This window comes from Bison bison, unplaced genomic scaffold (genome assembly GCF_000754665.1).
Source record: "Bison bison bison isolate TAMUID 2011002044 unplaced genomic scaffold, Bison_UMD1.0 scf7180017864295, whole genome shotgun sequence".
NCBI lineage: Eukaryota > Metazoa > Chordata > Mammalia > Artiodactyla > Bovidae > Bison > Bison bison.
In genome coordinates, this window is record NW_011494867.1 from 1,088,298 (window position 1) to 1,100,897 (window position 12,600).

Below are 12,600 nucleotides of genomic sequence, written 5' to 3' on the forward strand. Positions count from 1 at the left end.
TAAGGGTTGAGGGAGAGAGGGTGGGGGGTGGATGCTAAGAGTGGAGGGGAGAGGGGATGCTAATCCAAATCCAGGCCCCCAGAGCCACCTGAGATCCTCCCCATCTTCCGGCTGCTGGCACCCAGAAAGCAAGAGAGGCGGGCTGGGAGCTGGAGGGGACCTCGCTCCCCAAGACAGTGGCTGAGATGGGGGCCAGGTGGCTGGCCAGCAGCTCAGAGCAGCCATGGGACCCTTGGGAAGCCCGGGAAGGGCTCTCATGCCTGTAGGTGCTGCCTGCAGGGCCTTTCCACCCCCTGCAGGGCTTCACCATGCACCTCGGGATGGTTGGGAAGCTCCGGGGAGTGGAGCACAGCGGGCAGAAACAGTTGGCTACCGCCACAGACCTGGGCGGACCTGGTCCTGGTCAGGCAGAGAGAGACTCACAGACGTTCCCTCACAGGAACCAGGCTAGGAGATGGGTGTTGTGGACTGACACCAGGATTTCTTTGTGGATGTCACGATGCCAAGTCGCTCAGTCATGTCCCACTCTGTGACCCCATGGACTGCAGCCTACCAGGCTCCTCTGTCCGTGGGATTTTCCAGGCAAGAGTACTGGAGTGGGGTGCCATTTCTTCCTCCAGGGTTCTTAACATATATTCCATATCAATGACCAAAAATCCCTCAATAGTGGCAGGTGTAAAGATACTCTTATTAAAATCAAGTGGAAAAGGATATTTTCTGCAACATTATTTAACATAATACTGAGAGGAAGGAAGTAAAGCAAGGAATGAACAGCACAAATGGCGATTGTGCACAGGATTAAAAAATTTTTTACTTATAGATAATATGAATAACCCAACAAGCTTGTAGACTTAATAACACAGTTGGGTAAAATGGTTAAATATTATGATAGATATGTAAGTATCAGTAACTTTTACTTATATGAAATTGCAGATAAAGATTTGAGTTTTTCTGTAGGTATTTGTCAACCCTGATTGCACATTATTAGTGTTACATGGAAGCTTTAAAAAATATATGGATGCCTGGCTCCCACACCAGACTAGTTAAATGCTTCTGGAGACAGCTGACTCATTCTGGAGAAGCCAGGCCCTGGAAAGGGACCAGGGCGGGATGCAGAGGATGAGCTGGATTTCCGTGACTCCAGGGAGAAGCTTCTAGAGTTCTCTCTGTCTCCTGCCACTAGAGCACCCGGAGCAGGTGCTCTAGTGTCTCTTTGTGGAAGGAGTGGCTTTCAGCCGACTTGTGGACGCAGCCAGATGGCCATGGAGGGCGACTGCTTATAGGCACGTCTTGGTTTGGAACCAGTGGGGAGGCCTCCCTCCCTGGAAACAGGATGGATGAAAGCCCCACCGGGAGGGCTGAGCTGAGTTACAGTGAGCTGATGGCTCTGCCCAGCCCCCAGCCCCCACGCCCTCCCCTCGGTGCCTCCTCCCCTCTGACTCCAGAGCCCCCCTGACTAGATGGAGCTGAGCTGGTCCCCCTCAGCTGGCCAGCAGATGGATCCGCAGCTCCTCGAACAGCCGCGTGCAGATGGTCGGCTCACTGTGAATACGTGAAAGAGCGAAAGGACTGAGCGCCCACGCGCTGAAGCCGAAGCACGCCCATATGCGCATCCTGCTCCGGGTGCTCTAGTGGCAGGAGACAGAGAGAACTCTAGAAGCTTCTCCCTGGAGTCACGGAAATCCAGCTCATCCTCTGCATCCCGCCCTGGTCCCTTTCCAGGGCCTGGCTTCTCCAGAATGAGTCAGCTGTCTCCAGAAGCATGCCACTTCCTTCCCTTTCCTTGGAGGCTCTGAAACATCTTTTTAGATCCCTTATTCCATTCATCTCCAGACTTTTGGAAGCGGCTGCCTACCCAGCAAATGGAGGTCACCCAAGGGAGGTGGAGACTCCAGGAGGGCTGACTTGAGGCTGGGAGGCAGTGATCCTGGATGACAGGTCTAAGGAGGGGTGTTGTGACAGCTCTGGCTGCCGAGTCGTGGAAAAGGCAGATGGGCAGTCTTCGGGGCCGATCTGGGGCAGCTACAGCCCTTTGATCTGCAGGGCCAGCTTGGCCTCTCCATCTTCAATGAGAGGAGGTGTGTTTCTTGGGTCCTCACAAGTGTGAACCTTGACCCCAGCTCCTGCCCAGCCCAGACCCCAGCCAGCTTAAGTGCCAGCAGCCCAAGTCTGCTCCCCACTTCCATACCCCAGGCAGCTGAGAAACGCCATCCCCATCAAGGCGTCCCCTGCAACTGCTCTGCTCCTGCTCATCCTCACAGACCCCGGGGCTACTGTGGCAGAGCTGGATCCAGACAGGCTGTGCTGACAAGAGGACCAGTGGTGTGTGTGGAGCTGTAGCCCACAGTGGATGAGAAGAAGGCTTCTCAGCTCCTCTAGGAGACGGGGTCTCTCAACCCTAAAGGCCAAGACATCAGAGGGGCAGTTAACCTAAAGAACTGGGTTGGGGGGAGGGGGACAGGATCTTAATCCTTGTTCTGGGGCCAGAGCACAGTTGGTCCCGCAGGAGAGAATCTAGGCTTCTCCTTGAAGCAGACAGGGACTAAAGTGGCTAAGAATAAGGACTCACTTTCTAGTTCCCAATCAGGCCACTCTCAGTTTCCCAAACATAATGAGTTTCTCCAGTCCCTCAAGGGAAGGGAACCAGAGAGGCAGAAGGTACAGCAAGTGATTGGTAGAGGGGGCGTCTTGGACACGCCCTCACCACACTGTACCATCCATAGAGGTGTCAGGGGAGCCCCTGTGACACAGGGCCCAGGACCTAGGGGGTGCTGGCCCCTTTACAGACAGGGAATGTTTGAACTGGCCAAAAAGCTGGGAGAGCAAGTGGAGACTTTGCTGCCTCTCTCCCAGATCCCTGTGTCCCCAGTGGAGGCCCAGGTTACAGCCACCCGCTTGGGTGGTGTGAATCTACAGTGTGATCCACACAAGACCTTGTTCTCACAGCAGAAAAGACCAACAGGTTTGTGTTTAAAGCTGGATCACTTGTTTTTAAAATGCTCACAACAAAAGAAGCTTTGATTTTATTGATCCTGTTTTGCACCGCTTGAAAGGAATTGGAAGCCGCCTTGGTGTGTCACACCGCGGTGGGCAGGGGAAGGCTGGGTGGGAGAGACTATGCTGGGGTTCCAGGTTCTTCTAAGATGGCAAAGGAGAGACAGCCCCGCACTGCACATGTGCCCGGGACAGCTGAGGTGGGCACTGCCAGAGCCCCGGGTTTCCCCCTTGGGCTTGGAGTGGAAGGGCGGACAGGAACGTAAAGTGCGGCGACAGGGCGCTGGTGCTGGCAGAGCTGCCTGGGGGCTGAGGGGAGCTCCACCTTCTTACCTTGCTTCACTGTCTTCTAGAAAAGAGGACAAAACAGCCTAGTGAGCTGTAAGCTGTGAAAGGCTGTCTTTTTATTTTAAAAAATTGTAAAAATGATATGTGCTCATTATTGGGGGAAAAAACAGAAGTGTACACATTAAAAAGTGGATTATCCCGTTCTCCAAGAGTAAGCATTGCTAAAATTTTAATACTCCTCCGTTTTTTTCTATTCATATACAGAAGTAAGCTTTTTCCCTCCCTCATCCCTTCTTTCCCTCACTTCCTTTTTCCCTTCTCTCTCCCTTTCCATCCTTCCCTTTTTTTCTCTCTCTTTTACAAAAAATGGAATCAGACTATTGAATTTTCAGTTTTCCTTTTTTTTTTCCTTTAGCCAGACTTTATTGTTTGAATATTTGAAATCATTATTCTATACACAAATTTTAATTTCTTACAAAGCTCTATATTCCATATCACTAGGTCACTTCACTCTCCATTTTATGCCACATTTCCATCAAGAACTATTTCCCCAAATCACAATCTGCCTGATTGTGTGTTGTTGTTCCATTGCTAAGTTGTGTCCAACTCTTTGCAATGCCGTGAACTGCAGCCTGACAGGCTCCTCTATCCATGAGATTTCCCAAGCAAGAATACTGGAGTGGGTTGCCATTTCCTTCTCCATCAGTTTTCCTTTTTTGCACTGTGATTTCCTCTGACTGCACAGGTATTCAAAAGGTATGTGTTGAAAGAAGTGAGATTCCTCACACCACTTTTTTTTTTTAACTGAATAGCTCTTGAAAACTTACTTCTTACCAGCACATGAAAAATCTGATTCATTCATTCTGATGACTACATGTAACAGTTACATGAATGTGCCAAAATGTATTGATATTAACTGGTTCTCTATTGATGGGCTCTTCTTTTTACTATTATAAATAATACTGCAGTGAATATCCTTGCACACGTTTTTGCACACTTACACAACCTTTTTTATAGGATAGATTTCTGGAAATGGAACAGAGTAAGTGCACACCTGTTTACAGGTGTGACGGCCAGCACCAAACCATCTTCTAGAATTGTACCAGTTTATGTGTCGGTGTCTTCTCTCACCACCCTCCTGTCCCCACAGGATGAATCAGGCACCGACCGTGGGCTTTGAGCAGGATGTCGGCAGCCGAACCACGCACCATTTCATGTACCCCGAGAGTGCCAAGAACCTGCCCGCCAACGTCAGCTTCGTGCTGGTGCCCTTCAAGGCCCTGGACCTCCTGTGGATCGCCAGCGCCCTATCCACCGGGCAGATCCGATTGTGAGCCACTGCCGCTGCAAGTGGGGCACGGGGGCCGCCCCGCCTTGGGAGGAACTGTCTGGGCGCCAGATCTTAGAATGCCTCTCACTGACTGTTTTGGCCAAGAGAGGCTGGTGAGGAGAGAAGCAGCAGTAGGGAGGGCGCCAAACAGTGGTTGGCTGAGGCCACAGCTTGTTTTGGGCCACTCCCTGCATGGTAGCAGCCAGCCTACTGGTGTTCAGAGGTGAAGGACACCTTTCCAGGCCCCCTTTGCAGGATGTGGCCCCTGTCTGTTAGCTCTGCTTTAACAGCTTTATTGAGATATGATTCACATGCCATACAGTTCACACATTTAAAGTGCATTTCAGTGGCTTTTAGTATATGCACAGGGTTTAGGGTTATGTAACCATCACAAGTAATTTTAGAACACATGCATATTGCAAAGATGAAGATAATCTAAAGATACCCCTGTACCCCTTACTCATCACCCCCACTCCCTCCACCCCTAGCCCTAGGCAACCACTAAGCTACTCTGTCTCACCGTGGTTTTTGTGTGTGCACATGTGTGTGTAAAAATGTGTATGTGTAACATAAAATACTGTTTTAACCACACAGTTCATGAGCATTAAGTGTATTCACATTGCTGTACAAATCTCACCACAGCCCATCTCCAGAACTTTTTCATCATCTCAGATGAAAACTCTGCCATTAAATGGCAGCTCCCCATTCCCTCCTCCCTCCAGCCCCTGATAACCATGGTTCTGTCTCTATGATTTGACTGTTCTAGGTACTTCATACACGTGGAATCATACAGTGTTTGTCCTTTGCCTCTGGCTTATTTCAGTAGCATCGTGTTTTCAGGGTTCATCTGTCTTATAGCCTGTGTTAGGGTTTTATCCCCTTTAAAGGGTGCATAGTATTCTGGTGTATGGATATATCATATTTACCTATTCATCTGTCCATTGGACAATTGGATTACTTCCACCTATGCCTATTTTCACCGCGTATTTTTTTAAACACAGAAGTTGCAGTTTTCTGAGTTTAGCTTATGTTTGGGAGTCCAAAGGGCTAAAATAAGTGCTGTAGAGTTTAAGTTCCATGGATACTCAGAAATGGGAGCATAGGTTACAGGCACCACGGCTAATAGGGAAGGAGGGATTTGTGCCTAATATGAGGACAGTAGCGTCAGGGCTGCTGTGGGCAGAGATTAAGAGCACAGACATGCTGGGTGTGAGAAGATGGGCTAACCCAAGTGGAAACTTCACAGCAGAGAGTCATGGGAAGAAAAGTTGGGGCTGGGTTATGAAACGCCCCAGTGCTTGTCCAAACCATCCTTATTTTATCTTGGAGAACATAGGGACCCATTGAAGGTTTCTGGACAAGGAGCTGCAGTGATATGCAGTGGGAGAGCAGTCTGGACGCAGGGCAGCCTGTCATGAGGCCATCGTCACTTGGGCCTCGGCGGGAGGAGAGGCATCCCTGGCGCGTGGAGCCAGCTCAGTGTTATTTTCTCTCTGCTTGCAGCACCTATGCCCCCGTGAAGTCCTTCCTTCGAGTGGACAAAGAGAAGGTAAGCTTCCTCCTCCCCACCTCAGTGGGAGTAGTGCAGACCTGAGTCATGCTGTCCCTGGTCCTGTGGTTCAGGTACCCCCAGTACCCTTCCAGAACCCTCAAGAGTCCCCATCTGCTGGTATACCCGACTCCCCTCCCCCCGCCCCCCACACAGGCTGCAGGAACTACTGGCTACTGGCACATGTGGAGGAACTGGTCAGAGCTTGGCCTGAGACTTCAGGCCCCAGAAGCCCTCATGTGCTCATTACATTTTCTCCTCCTAGGTTCAGATCTACAACCCAGCCTTCTTCAAGTACATCCATGACAGGTGGACAGAGCATCATGGGCGGTACCCTTCCACTGGGATGCTGGTACTCTTCTTTGCCCTGCATGTGTGTGATGAGGTGGGTAGCCTGTTCTGGGGATAAAATAGTAGGACCCAAGGGACAGAGGGAACCAGCCTTTGTCAGGGCTTAGCCGTGCATCAAGAGGAATGTGTTTTTGTAGGAAGGAACTAAGTGGCTTCCATTCCCCCTATTTCTAGGCTGCAAGGTATAGGTCTGCATTTCGCAAACTTACTGTGTTCATGATTTTACCATATCTGATATCAGTTCATTGAAAGGTTAAATTTATTGAAAAAGGAAATTGAATACCATAATTGATATTACTTGCCATAAAGAAAGAATAACCATAACTTAAGTGGAACAGTGTTGTAGCTGTTTGAGCAGAATGGGGTCTCCCACAGCTGTGGGCCCCAGGCTTACTCTGTTAAAAATGGAGATTAGTCATTCAAGGAGCCCATCTCTGGGCTCTGTCTGCTGCTCTGCCATGGATAGCAGTGCTCATGCCCAGCACACCCTTTTGCCAGTAAACTATTCAGCGTATGATATTGCGTACCTGACCAGCTTTCAATAAAATACACCATTAAGGGGGAAAAAAATGTTAGCAAGGGTTGGTGAGTTGTCACAGGCTGGCTCCATACTCAGGCATTCTTGATGTCATCAGAAGGTGGCTGGAAGGAGAACCGGAAGGGAACAGCCCTCTCCCTCTGGAACAGTGTCCTCAGCGTCAGGGTTGGATGTCCCGGGTCTTCCAGGCGCGTGAAGCGCGCCGGGAGCGGATGAGCCGCCTCCTGCTCGGGTAGGGGCGCCGCGGCCCCTTTCTCGTCCCCTCCTACAACCCAGGGCTCTGCCGCGGCCTCTGCTCCCGGGTCCCCGACGTGGAGTGACCCGCGCCGCCCTCCCCCGCAGGTGAACGTGTACGGCTTCGGGGCCGACAGCCGGGGCAACTGGCACCACTACTGGGAGAATAACCGGTACGCGGGCGAGTTCCGGAAGACGGGCGTGCACGACGCCGACTTCGAGGCGCACATCATCGACATGCTGGCTAAGGCCAGCAAGATCGAGGTCTACAGAGGGAACTGAGCCCGGACGCGCTGCGACTCTTCGGCCCCGCCGCGCGGCTCCCGCCGGGACTCGGGGTCGGCCCGGGGGCGGTGACCTAAGCGTGGCGCGGCGCCCTCCGGGGCGTCAGCGGGCGTTCGGAGCGCCGCCGCCGCGGCCTGGACCAATCACTTTGCAGCTCAGCGAGCGCCGGCGTCCTCGGCCAGCGAGGAGACTCCCCCGGCCGAGCAGCAATCAGCGCCGCCGGCGGGCGGGGCCTCCAGCCAATCATGCAACTCAAGGAGGACTTCCGGCGCCGGGACCCCTCTCAGCCAATCGATGGCCTTCGGGGGCGGGCCGGCGGCCGATTAATTTCCCACTCCACTATGCTTTTGGGTAGGATTTTATTTCACGCTTTCTAAGGAGTAGGAGTTCCTTCCGGCTTCGAGAAGTATGCTCTCCGCAGGTTCGGCAAGAGGCGTCTCAGTCACTTTCCGGCCTAACCTCGCTGGGGGCGCCGAGAGGGAAACGGCGGGGAAAGCGAGGGACAGCGGTGGCTCGCTCCCTCCTTCCCGGGAGTGCTCCGTGACCGCGGGGCGGGCGGGAGGGCGATCGGGCAGCCTTTCGGGTGGGCGGGGAGCGGGGCGGTCAGGTGGTTTGCAGGGAGCGCTCTTTACCCCAGGGGGAAAGTTAGAGCCCTCCCAGACCGCCCCGGACCGCCTAGAGAACTAGATCCACATTTCTTTGATCGGTCAGGCGTAGATAGGTGAGTGCAAACCCACCAAAGAAATGCGGTGAGAATCTGGAGGGCACGTGGGTCCTCTCCTGCCTCCTCCCCTCCCGCCCTTGGCCCCCTTGTGGAGTGGCCTTTCTGACCGTGGCATTTAGTGTCTCACCAGAAAACTAGGATTGTGTGCACCCCTTCCTAGGCTGGCGAAGTTCGCCTAGGGCGCAACTCTGAAACACAGGTGTAAGAAATAGGACAGGAGACTGGAAACCCCGTCACATCAGATGTCAGGTGCTTCTCACTCCATGTGCCCTCGGCCCCTATTGTTTGCTCACGACCTCCTCAGGGCCTCTCCCGAGGCCCTGGGTCTCCTCACCAAGGCACTTGTTGCTCTGGGAGGATTGCCCTGTGATTAGGACAGTGCAGCTCCCCGCCCTTCCCCCTTTGGGTGCCTCTAGGGAGAGGGAGCAGCACGTAGGACAGAAGGCTGGAGATGAGACCAGCTCTCTGGTTCTTCACCCGTCACCCCCCAAAGGGGGAGGAAACCTCTTGCTCCGGGTTGGAATTTGCTTTAGGCTTATGATTTAGCTACCCTGAAATTATCATGGGTGGCTGACCAACAAAGATGCTTTTCAGATACTGAGCTGGCCATGCAAATAGCTGGGGAGGAGTGGACTTGCCCCTTGCATGCCTCCTCCCCTGCCCACATATCCCCTTCCCTGTGCTCACCTTGCACCTTTTCCTTCTGACCCTCTTTCCATTTCCAGCTCTAGAAGGGCTGCAAAGCTAACAACCAGAGGTTGCAGCTGGAAGCTACTTGCATGACTGAACCCAGCTTAAGTTCCTAGAGGAAGCTGCTGAAGGTATTCCTCACGCTTGAAGGTTGGGGGAGTGTAGGAGGGGAAAAGGGCTTCTGTGAAGCTTCCAAACCACTAAAAGGATCCCCCTTCCCAACAGTGACTTAAAAAACAGTAAACAAACAAACATAAAAACCACCCTCTCTTAGTGAGTTGATACCACTCGGCAGCCTCCTGGTCGTTGGTATAGTTCCTGCAGCTGGCTGAGGGAACAGGAGCCAGCAGAGGAGTATGTTAGAGGCTTAGTGGGGGGCAGTGGGCCCCGCTAAAAGTTAATATATTGAGAACTTAGCTTGAGTCTGTCCCTTCCCAATTCCAAAAGTAGGAGGAGTGAAGAATGGGGGTGGGTTAGTGAGGCCTTTAGTGGAACACCTCTTTCACCACCTCAGCCCCATCATTTTAGAAAGTCAAGACCAGTTATTCTTGCCAGTCTCATCTCAGTGCTTCCTAAAGAGGCTCTTGAGTGTTTAAGAGATGAAAAAAATGCAATTATGCCAAACAGTATTGAGCAGAATAATTTATTTCTTTTGTCGTTGTTGTTCCTTTTTCTTCTTTTATTTGGGTTTTGTTTTGTTTAGAACATTAATAAATCCCATTCTGGAAGAGGTAGGTCCCAGCACCCAGCCCAGATCTTCTTTTCTACAATAGTTATTTAAGCAAATGTTTTTTATTTTCTTCCCTTTCTCTTTCTGAATTAAAAATAAGAAACTGTATATTCACTTGTTCGTTTTGAAATGTGTTTGATGGTGGGAAGAAGGTCAATGGGAAGCTGTGACCAAGTAACGGTGAAGACTGTTGGGGGCATTGCTGGAAGTGGGGAAGGGACGACTCCCAGACACCCATCCCTTATACATGAAGCCTCCCAGCCACCAGCTGTGCCCTCTGGGAGGGTGGCCTTCACCACTGTCTGCTGTGTGGGCCCAGTGCAGCATGCAGACCGCACAGTCACCTGGATGGGGCTTTCCCTGCTCTGTTTCTGGGTTCTGTGCAACTTCCCATGATGCCGTAGGTGTGAGTTGGCAGGGAATTGGCAGAATGGTTGGAGCTGGTGCCACAGGCGTCCTAGGTAGCTGTGCTGCTTCCTTAGGCTGCCTGGATCTACTGACCGTAACTCCCATCACGGGCTGGAATGCCCCTGAACGCATAGCTCTGCCGTCCGGTGGATGAGATAGCTCACACCAGCTCTCTTCAGAGTCTGTGCTCAGCTTGGCGTCCTGCTGTCCAGTTTCTCCCAGTGCCCAAGAGCGAGCTGAGTGACTTTTCAAATGGAAGATACTTTTTGTTGGAGGAGGGCATCACTTTTTGGAAGTGGTGGAGGGTTTGTTCTAAAACTGTAGGTCCCTGGGCTGTAGTTCTCCAATTTGGGGTTGCCAGAGCCTCCATATGACAGTTCTCTGCCACAGACACTCCCCAGTAGCACGTACCTGAGTCATAAGGCCCAGTGTCCAGACGACAGGCACATAGCCAGGACTGCCAAGAACTGTTTCTTGTCTGGGCCCCACTCAGAGCCGCTGTCTTATGGGTCACTGTCCTTAGTGGGAGCAGCACTCCAGATATTGTACATGTTACCTCCAGGATTGAGCCTCACAAATTATGTCTTTTTATTTTTTAATGTTGGCCGCGGATTCCATTGCTTTGATTCAACAAAGATACCATATCAGGAATCACAAGTTAGTACTATTGCAATAAACTACTGTCATTCTCCATGATTCAGATGGCGAGTGAATGGGATGAGGAAGAAGTCACCTATCCTTCCATAACTCAAGTTGGATGGCAGCACCAGTCTCTGCAAACCCTGCTGGAATGTGGTATTGAGTCTGACTACCATGTTGGAGATAGTTCCAGGGACATCTATTAGGCCCTACCCCCATGCATCTGGTTGCCAGTACAGTGATTTTGCCAGGTAGTAAATATCTCTCTTTCCTTTTCGAACTAAGGAAATTACCTTAAGATGAATCTAGTCTCATTGGACCCACCATTAAATGGACTTGAACCAGAGCTCCATCTGTCGTCGACCATAATAAGCTCCAACTCTCATAATAAAGTGGACTGCTTTGGCATTCTGGTCTCAAAGCTAGTGTATGGTGACTCCTGGAAGTCTGGGTATTTCCCTTCTCCCAGTGCACTGTCACTCCAGAAGTAGGTTCTCCTGGAAAAGCAACAGCTACACAAATGACCCTAAGATCTGCTTGAAAAGAGCTCCAGGTGTGTGGCCTGATTAGGTCTGGGAACTGAGTAAAAAGCTAAAAATTCCCCTCACTGCGACTCAGGTTTTTTCCCACTATTAGAATTTTCTCTCCTGTGCACATCAAGCAATACTTTAGTAGGCTCCCCAGCATCTGTTTATTTCTGGGGACCTTAATGGTCAATTAACTATTGTTCCAAATCCTTAGAGGTGAGAACTCTAGTTGCCAAACTGGATTATTGTGGTAAATGTGCCTCCCTGTCTCAGGTCAGGAGGCATGGCTTTCTAGTCTTTGTTAGGCTGGGATCCCATTATTCACTGACCCTCAAATGACAGCCACCAGAGTTCTTTAAAGATGGTGCCCCAATCACTAATCAGTTCAGTTCAGTCACTCAGTCATGTCCGACTCTGTGACCACATGAATTGCAGCACGCCAGGCCTCCCTGTCCATCACCAACTCCCGGAGTTCATCCAAGCCCATGTCCATCAAGTCGGTGATGCCATCCAGCCATCTCATCCTCTGTCGTCCCCTTCTCCTCCTGCTCCCAATCCCTCCCGGCATCACAGTATTTTCCAATGAGTCAACTCTTCCTATGAGGTGGCCAAAGTATTGGAGTTTCAGCTTTAGCATCAGTCTTAGTGAACACCCAGGACTGATCTCCTTTAGAATGGACTGGATGGATCTCCTTGCAGTCCAAGGGACTCTCAAGAGTCTTCTCCAGCACCACAGTTCAAAAGCATCAATTCTTTGGCGCTCAGCTTTCCTCACAGTCCAACTTTCACATCCATACATGACCACAGGAAAAACCATAGTCTTGACTAGACGGACCTTTGTTGGCAAAGTAATGTCTCTGCTTTTCAATATGTTATCTAGGTTGTTCATAACTTTCCTTCCAAGGAGTAAGCGTCTTTTAATTTCATGGTTGCAATCACTATCTGCAGTGATTTTGGAGCCCAAAAAAATCAAGTCTGACACTGTTTCCACTGTTTCCCCATCTATTTCCCATGAAGTGATGCTGTCCAGATGCCATGATCTTCGTTTTCTGAATGTTGAGCTTTAAGCCAACTTTTTCACTCTCCTCTTTCACTATCATCAAGAGGCTTTTGAGTTCCTCTTCACTTTCTGCCATAAGGGTGGTGTCATCTGCATATCTGAGGTTATTGATATTTCTGCTGGCAATCTTGATTCCAGCTTGTGCTTCTTCCAGCCCAGTGTTTCTCATGATGTACTCTGCATATAAGTTAAATAAGCAGGGTGACAATATACAGCCTTGATGTACTCCTTTTCCTATTTGGAACCAGTCTGT

At 50.8% G+C, this 12,600-nt stretch overlaps 1 protein-coding gene across 1 annotated transcript in view; it reads left to right on the plus strand.

Annotated features, from left to right (window-relative positions):
- Nucleotides 1–9,827, plus strand: part of ST3GAL2 (ST3 beta-galactoside alpha-2,3-sialyltransferase 2) — a 14,643-nt gene extending 4,816 nt beyond the window's left edge. The window contains exons 3-6 of the mRNA XM_010850723.1: nt 4,433–4,612; nt 6,116–6,161; nt 6,427–6,546; nt 7,393–9,827. Coding sequence (XP_010849025.1) covers nt 4,433–4,612; nt 6,116–6,161; nt 6,427–6,546; nt 7,393–7,566 — 520 coding nt within the window. The 3' untranslated portion in view covers nt 7,567–9,827. The remainder of the gene's footprint in view (nt 1–4,432; nt 4,613–6,115; nt 6,162–6,426; nt 6,547–7,392) is intronic.
- The last annotated feature ends 2,773 nt before the right edge of the window (nt 9,828–12,600 follow it).